At 43.5% G+C, this 8,786-nt stretch overlaps 1 protein-coding gene across 17 annotated transcripts in view; it reads right to left on the bottom strand.

The window, feature by feature from the left end:
* Positions 1–2,027: 2,027 nt before the first annotated feature.
* LOC100882825 (protein PALS1) overlaps positions 2,028–8,786 on the bottom strand; it is a 33,770-nt gene continuing 27,011 nt past the window's right edge. For 16 of the 17 annotated variants that reach the window (XM_076537443.1, XM_076537436.1, XM_076537449.1 and 13 more), the window contains 8 exons: positions 6,750–6,969; positions 6,221–6,456; positions 5,822–6,152; positions 5,489–5,703; positions 5,225–5,427; positions 4,982–5,154; positions 4,680–4,844; positions 2,028–4,608 (listed from right to left, as the gene is read on the bottom strand). In XM_076537443.1, the coding sequence (XP_076393558.1) occupies positions 4,118–4,608; positions 4,680–4,844; positions 4,982–5,154; positions 5,225–5,427; positions 5,489–5,703; positions 5,822–6,152; positions 6,221–6,456; positions 6,750–6,969 (2,034 nt within the window). In that variant the 3' untranslated portion in view covers positions 2,028–4,117. Of the gene's footprint in view, positions 4,609–4,679; positions 4,845–4,981; positions 5,180–5,224; positions 5,428–5,488; positions 5,704–5,821; positions 6,153–6,220; positions 6,457–6,749; positions 6,970–8,786 lie in introns of those variants that run through there. The other variant, XM_076537451.1, reaches the window with a different exon arrangement.

Genomic DNA, 8,786 nt, shown 5'->3' with positions numbered 1-8,786 from the left:
TTTTTCCAAGCATAATTTATGCACTTTTATGATCGAAGAATGATCTATGGTTCATTAATTACTTTCTCATATCGTATTTGTTCAGATTATTATTCCGAATAACTAGTTATTAATAAAATTTCCACCGCAAGTCGTCGAGTCGTATGAGCTAATTTGGAATAATTAATTACACGCTTTCTGAGTACATTTTATGCACTTTTATGATATAGCAAAATAGCTAAGAAATCACTGACCATTATTCTTTTCAAAAAAGTGCATAAAGTGCACTCAGAAAGCGTGTAATTAATTATTCTATATTAGCTCATACGACGCGGCTACTTACGGTGGAAATTTCATTGATAACTAATTATTCGCCATAATATTCTCAACAAATACGATATGAGAAAGTAATTAATGAACCATAGATCATTCTTCGATCATAAAAGTGCATAAATTATGCTTGGAAAAAGCGTAATTAATAGTATTAATTAGCTTCTTTATACCGCATGGCAGGCCGACTTACGGTACAAAAATCATTAATAACTAATTAATTCCGCAAGAAACTTGAACAAATATGATATGAGAAAGTAGCTAATGAATCATAGATCATTCTTTAATCATAAAAGTTCATAAATTGATTCTAGAAAATGAGTAATTAACATTTTTCCTATGTGTATATTATCGTATATATCGAGTGACGCGACGCTACTGCGCATGCGCACCGCTGCGCGGCGCACCTGTTACTGCGCATGCGCGCTGGTTTGAGCGGGATACCTCTTACTTCGCATACCTCCTTTACTTTTCTGCGATCCTGATACTAAAAGTAGATCCTGGTACCCCAGCGCTAGACCCCACCGACCGAAATTTTCCTGTGTTAACCTCTTTATTCTATATGTATACGTACAATAGAATACCATACGGCTACGCCACTTGCAACGAAATATTAATAACTAATTATTTCCAATAAAATGGTGGACAAATATGATATGAAAAAATAGCTACGAGATCACAGATTATTATATAATCATGAAAATCGATAAATTATGTATGGGAAACATGTAATTAATTATTTTTAATGAGCTCATGTGTACTCAATGACATGCCGACTTGTAATGGAATGTTCATTAATAACTAATTACTGTCAGTACAAATCTGAACAAATGAGATATGAGAAAGTAGCTGGTAATCCACTGATCATTCTTTAATCATAAAAGTGCATAAATTATATTTAGAAAATGTATAATTAAGTAATTATTCTACATGAGTTTGTGTGTGCCGAATGACGCGGCGCGTAGTACTGTAATATTAATAACTAATTAATTCCGTAAAACATCTGAATAAATATAATATGGGAACGTAGCTAATGAATCGCAGATCATTCTTTAGTCATAAAAGTTCATAAATTATGCTCAGAAAGTGAGTAATTAACATTTGTTGTATATGCATATTGATGTGTATACGGAGTGACGCGACGCTACTGCGCATGCGCGCTGGTTTGCGCGGGATTCACCTCTTATTCCGCATACCTCCTTTACCTTTCTGCGCTCCTGTTACTTGAAAAATAGTTCCTGGTTCCTACCGCTAGATGGCGCTAGTAGTACTTTCTGCCGTATACCTACCGTTTTCAGACTAATCTATCGAATATTGATATTTTCATCTTGGAAGCCAATAATATCATCAGGAGTGCCGGAAGAATTTTTTCTTCCTTTTCTTATCACGATAAGATGGAATTAATTGAAAATTTACTTTATCTATAGATAGTCTGTTTTAAAGTTATAGAAGATAACGTAGACGCGAATAGTATTAAACAGCAAGTACGCTACGAATCGTAAATAAAATATAGCGTTAATTTATTTGGTTTACTTAACTTATAGAGCATACTTTATTAGGCGTTGCTGTCATTTCAATTTAAATAATAAAGCATTTTAACCTACCTTTGTCTGCTTCGTCGCGCGTTTCAGGATAATGATGAACACGTCAATGATAATTTATTAGTAATGGTAATATAATGATAATGATAATGATAATAATAATAATAATAATAATAGTTAATAATAATAATAACGATAAACTTCTTATTCATCATCTCTTTTTTCTATACAAGTGCACAAATATTTACAGAATCAATATAATGACAGATACGAAGGTGCCGTTGAGCGTGTTTCCCATTCTGTTTCGCTCTCTTTCTCTCTCTCATCCTTTCTCTATTTCGCTGGTTCTTTCGGAAACTTCAACTTTTCCCTGGACGGGAACCGTCTGGGAATATCCAGACGATAGTTTGGCACATCGCAGGTTTTACGTGTCCGTTGAACGCGCGATCCGTTACTTGGCACAATACTTCCGACAATACATCGTGCGCGATTTCCTACCTGAAGTCAAACGGACAGACTGTAAAAACGATATCGTTTTCTCGCTTTTCTTTCTCCTATTCTTCTGGCACCGAAACGGACCCTTTCGCCGCGACATTAGTCGTTTAACGGGCTACGCGCTGAACATGTTACCCCGGTAAAATTAAGCAGCAGCAAATTTCTCATCCCGTGTATCTCGTCAACGAGAACCTTTAATTACAAAACGATACAGGACCTTTTCTTCGTTTCTTCGATCGAAATGAATTTTCAGTCTGACACCCCGTGTACGTGGTCCGCAGCGAAAGGGTTAAACTACCCTGGCAAATTATTTGCTCGCGCAACCGAAACCGATCGATCATCGTACGATTATTACTTTCTTCCCCTGGGGCCACGATTTTTACATCCTTCGTTATTGCTAGTCGCCTAAAGAAGATGCAAATGGTTCGTGAATAATACGTGACCGACGCAAACCGCGACATCAGACGAGAAAGAAAAAAAAAGAACGAAAGAAACTTTTATGTATCGAAGAAAGCAACGTAATAAATACCGTAGAACTTCTTTTCCTTTTTCTCCTTCTTCCTCCGCTTCTTCTTCGTCGTCTTTGTTATTTGTTTTTTTTTCTTTTTTTTTTTTTTCGTTTTAATCCAAAGTTTCTCAAACATCTGTTTACGCTGGTTCACACACGAGCCTAAGTCTATCGATCATTTAACGAGGATCTACGGGGGTAGGGAGGGGCAGAAGGTATGATTTCTTCATCTCTAAACAAACACGAGAGAGTGCCTAGGGCGAACGATGAAACGTTTACGAGTGTTCCGCCATCTTCGAGTTTACTAGTTCACACGAATTATAAGTACCAAGAGACGTTGATCGCGAACGATTCGCGAGATTTCCGGGCTAAAGTACAGCGTGACGTTCCTTTACGTAAGACTTCTTCGAAACTACTGAATGTTACGCGACAAAAAAGCGGCCGCGAACGCGTTCTTTCCGTAAGCGCGCGCGCGCACGAGCGCGTAACAGGATTCTTTCGGGTTTCGCGCGTTAGAAAAATGCGACGATTTCCTGAAAGAACGAGGGGGCGATCTTTTTCAAGATTCACATCTTTGGGAAACGTTAGTATCTTACGTGGAACCGTAGCGACATATTTTCTTCGAGATTGCGATATTGCCCGTTTAAATGGCCGAGTTTATTTCAGCAGAAGCGTAGTTTTTCAAATAAGAGAGAACGATGGAAACCGATATTACGATAAGTTGGACCGCGAACAGTTAACCGTGAATGTTACCTTTGTACGAGCGAAAACGCCGTTTCTTCTACGAGGAAAGGTAGAAACGTAGCCGTTTAGAAAGGCAATACCGTATCTCTCGCGAACACAAATTGTGCAGAGTGAAATCCTCGAGAGACGTGCGTCGTGCATCGACAACCAAAGGATTTTCTTTGGGATTTATTCGACTCCAGAGACGAGGTTATTTATCTCGCGTATCTGTTTCCACGCGACGCTATGCGAAGCTCGAACTCGAGGAACGAACGATCCTCGAGCATCCAATGGCACCAAATACGACACGGAAGACTGCACCGAAGCACCGGTACTTGGAGTACGGCAGCCTGGCGACTCTACGAAACGTAATATCGTGTATAACACAGCAGGCACCGGTAGAAAAACCTGTCCTTTCGACAATTTCTTCCAGTCAGACTTTCGAGTCGCCTCTCTCGAGTCGCGAATACTACTGGCCTTCGTCGCGAGTTCCAGCGAAAATCTGATTCGACGGTTCGAAAGGCTGTCGCGTCGAAAGGTTTTATTGTATCCAAGACGCGGGGACCCACTGGGGTTCCCTCTCCAACGAATTGATCTCCGTTAACAACTGATTGTAAGCTCGGTCCGTGTCGGTGTTTATGATGATCATGTCGAACAGGTGACCGTACTTGTCCTCCATTTCTCGCGCTTTCTCTATTATGTCCTTCAATTCTTCCTCCTTGTAACTTTCGTTGTTCTTGATCCTCTTTTGTCGAAGTTTCTCCAAGCTCGGTGGCGCGACGAACACTACGTAAGGCTTCAAGTCCGAGTTACGCAGGATCTTCAGGCTCTGCGGATGGAGATTAAGAACACAGATTTTGCCGGAGTTGACGACGGATCGGATAGCCTCCACCGATGTGCCGTAATACGCCTTCTCGTATTCGCCGTGCTCGACGAACTTTCGACACAGAATGTCCGACTCGAATTGAGAACGGGAGATGAAGTGGTAGTCTTGGCCGTCCACTTCGGAATCCTTCCTGGGACGACTGGTGTCTAACGGGAAGGAGAAAGACGCGAATTTTTCAAACCATACGTTCTCGAAACGAACGAACGATATCACTTACGAGGAATGGCTGCCGCGAAACGTTCGCTGTCCTGCATCAGTCGTTGTCTCAATTCGTGTCGTCCGATATTCGGTGGCCCTATCAGCACGATCGGTCTCTTATGATTTGCCCTGGGATAGTAAAGCGCTACTTCCTCGTACGTTAGCACCTCCTCGCTGTCGTAATCTGTGGTAACATAATAATAATTATTAATTATTTTAATTATTTTAATTATTTTAATTATTTTAATTATTTTAATTATTGTCCGAATAATAAATCGATCGTCGTGTAATTTCGCTATTCTATATTCTATGGGCGTGTACCATCGATGGCAGTTGTCGCGTAATGCGGATAGCCGTCGTCGTTGTAGTTTGCCCCGAATTTGTTTCGTTTTTTCTTCTTTGGATTCTTTCTGGCGCACAGCAACGTACTGGACTTTTTCGAACCGCGTACCGTCGATTTGTCACCGGCGATGGTTTGTTTCATGGATTCTCGTCTGCGACAAAACAGACAGAATTTCACTTAAAAGACAAATCAATTGTTTACCGCGCGACTGATCAACGTACTGATGCTGGAAAGCTTTGCTGGGTATTAAGCCAGCCAGCGTCTGATCCTCTTCTCCCTCTCTGTACGCCTGCCACCAGTTAGGGTCCTCCTGAGAGATCACGTGCAACACGTCGCCCTTTTGAAAGCTGACACCCAACTCTCGACAAGGGATATAAGGATCTTCCTCCGGATCGTAATCGAAATGAGCTCGTATATGTTGTATCTGAAAAAAAGAAGACGATGTCGATCTTTCGTCCGCGTATTCTGTACGATTAGAAATTTACCTGATTGGTGTCCTCCCTTCTGTTCGACAAATTGTTTCTGTGACTGGTGGGAGCCGGAAGCACGAGGAACGTCAGACTACCTTGCATGCCAGCCAGAATGTCGCATACTTCGTTCACGCTTTTGCCGCGCATTTCCACACCGTTCACTTCGAGAACCTCGTCCCCTTCGTGCAGTAGTCCAGACTTGTCCGCTGCACCTCCACGAACCACGCGGCCTTTAACGACAGTTACATAATTACGTTTATACTCGATGAGAGACGAATAGAATGCTCGTAGGAGAGATACTGATTGGAAAACGATACTGTCAGGAAGGTAGCAGAGGGACGAGAGTACCTATGATAACAGCATCTCCCTCGTTTCTGACCGTAGCACCCAAAGGTTCGTTAGTTTTCTCGATTCGGATGATCTTGATGTTGTCGACGCCTCGCGAGCCTCTCCAGTTGGAATTCGGACTGGGAGGACCGCTGGGCGACGAGGAGGAAGGACTCTGCTTTCTCTGCAATCCGTCCACGCACGAGACGATGGAGTCGTGGGAGAGAAGGAGAGCTTCCATGTCGTAGCTCGTCAACATTCCAGTCAGCTCTTCTACGGCGGCGATCGTTTCCGCTCCGCCGACGCTCGTCGTCGTCGACGACGATTGCCATTTCTCCAGAATATCGACGACCTAAAAATCGTGTTACCGTAATTAAGCTGCATCGATAAATTCTCTCGAATGTTTTCTCTCGAACGTACGTCTCGAGCCAAGCTGGACGCGTCCTCGGCGTGATGTTTCAGAACCTTGTTGGATTTCAGTCGGTTCTTGAGAACATGGTGGGTCGCTAGAGCGGACGCGAACCGACTCTGCACCAGAAGCGTCCGCACCGCTTCCAATTCGGCCTCTACTCCTGGACCAGAGATGCCTAGGGCACCGGAAATGCTGCGTAACTGAAGCTGTAGCCTCTCCAACGTAGCGACGACCTCTCCGTACGCTGAGAAATACGAAACGCGAACTGGTTAAGCGAGATTCTTCTTGCGTGTTTAGAAATCGAAGCTTATCTAATTGTAACGTTACTGAAATACGAGTCTCGAGGAGGCAGGCAAACTGAAAACCTCCGTTACAACAGCTATACAGGCTGAACGATTCTCCGAGCTCTCTCTCCTTCGATTCGATTCGATTCGATTCGATTCGATTCGATTCGTTTAAAGATTTTGAGGAATAAAGGACAAGTTTACGAGGAATATTGGAAAAGATAAAGAAATCGGAAGAGAAAATAGAACTCACTGAGGGGTCTGGGAGGCTCCTCGACTTCTTGCGTCGCGTTCGCAGCGACATGGCTCGAACGGGCAACGGTGGTCACCTCGTCTTGAGCGTAAGCAGGATTCTCTTGGCCAGAAAGACTCGTCGCGTGACTTTCCAATGCCTGCAACTTTCTAGATCCGCGAAGCGATCGATTGAGTATCTCTTGTCTCTCCTCTTCGTCCTTCCGTTTCCGCAACTGCTCCTATAATCGAATCATCGTCGATTTATCAATACCTCGGACACTATCGAAACACGTCCGACCGTTACCTGGAAAGATTCGAACGTTCAAACATTTATTTCGGACGAACGACCGAACAGCCGATATCCAGCGTGCGACGATTAAATTTCGACGATTCCGATTTGTGCTCTTGCCTTACCTCTTCGCCTGTACATCTTCGTTCGGGGCAATTCGATAGTAATCGAATCGATTCGTTCGCGAAAAGGGAAAGCGACGATCGTACGGTCGGTGGGTAGAAACCAAAGGTTACGTACCTCGGTCATCGAAAGATAATTCCTCGTAAGCGTACGTTACTCGACAAACGAATACGGTGCAACGAAGAGGACAAGGTGGTTCGTGGGACAAGAAACATATTCCGTGTTTAACATCGAGCAAGCATTCGCTACGGTTGTAGAGAAATGGTAGAGAAGCCAGCGAGACGCGACAACGAATCCTGTTCGCAGCTTCGGAAGCGATCCTTGAACATTTTCGAACTCTCGCGATGGATAGGGTGTTGCGAGATTAGGGAAATAGTGGGTCGGATCGACGCCCACCGAACCCGATAAAGATTGGCGTTCGCGCAAAAATCGTTCGGACAGCGATTCGTGATTTATGTAACGCGGAGCAGGCTCGCGTATTATCGCCAGAGAGCAGAAATACTTGGACGAAGCCCCGTTTTACTCTCGCGGTACACCGGTAGGGTTTCTCGAACGTCGGCTCCTCTGTTCGATGGATTTCGTACGATTCTCTCTGCCTGGTCGCGAAAACCGACTAAACCGTCGTAGCAACCTTCGAAAGAAGGCTCTTGTTTACTCTCTTAATACTCTTAATACCAGCTCGAGCTAGTTGGATAGTATATGAATTGTATAACAACATTTTAGATATCGTAAAAATGAGCAGACGCGTCGCTCGTTATCTTGCACCGTTTCAATTTATCGAGAGGTGGTCTGGCTTTCGATGCTTCGGAAAGAAGAAAAAACTACGCCTTCCTTGCCAGAAGAACAGACAGAAACAGAGAGCTAACCGAGGTGGCGGGACATGGAAAACGATCGGTAGAGACGAATGCTAGTTGCCTGAATCAGCCTCTACACCTATCGAAAGTTCGTAACGTTAGACTGGAGCCGTGTAATCTTAGACCATTGGCACGGGGTTCTTTACATTCCAGACCACACTTCACTTAGAGGTGGTCGGAGAATTTTTTCTATCCGAGGCAAACGGACTCGAGACTGTTTCTGGTGTTTCTCCGTAACGATACTCTCGATTTTAAACTCGACGAGTTACGAACAGCGACTTCGATTCAACGTTGTTACTGCACATTTGTTAGAAATTCGGAAAATTTCTACCGAAGAGGCGAGGCTTCCCGGGATCCGTAATTTCCTGTTGTAACCTGGTGATTGTTCACGATCTGTCCTACGCTTTTATGCCTTTATAATGTTACGCAACGGTAAATTATTCATGCGGAATACCACGCGTTTCCACGCGTTCGATACTTTTTACATTCCCACCGAAATGCCTTGGTCAACGATTCAATTATTCCTGCGGCTTCGCGAATCGTTTCGAGACCGAACCGAACGTTTCGATGAATTCCAACGACGAAAAACCATTCTCTTTGCGCTACCTTCGAAAATCGATTCATAGAAGATTCTTATATCGTTCGATGCACGTTAAGTCAGGCACGCGAAAAATTTGAAGAATCACAAACTATTCGTTTAACTAACGCGAATCTTACGTAGCATCCGTAAGAAGAGAACAAGAAGGCGCCAAGATCGTTGACTCGTCGATTTCCATCTATCCGTTCTTGA

The sequence above is a fragment of the Megachile rotundata genome, chromosome 11 (genome assembly GCF_050947335.1).
Source record: "Megachile rotundata isolate GNS110a chromosome 11, iyMegRotu1, whole genome shotgun sequence".
NCBI classification, from domain to species: Eukaryota; Metazoa; Arthropoda; class Insecta; order Hymenoptera; family Megachilidae; genus Megachile; species Megachile rotundata.
Note: the sequence above shows the minus strand (reverse complement) of the source record. Positions and strands in the feature narration are given on the sequence as shown.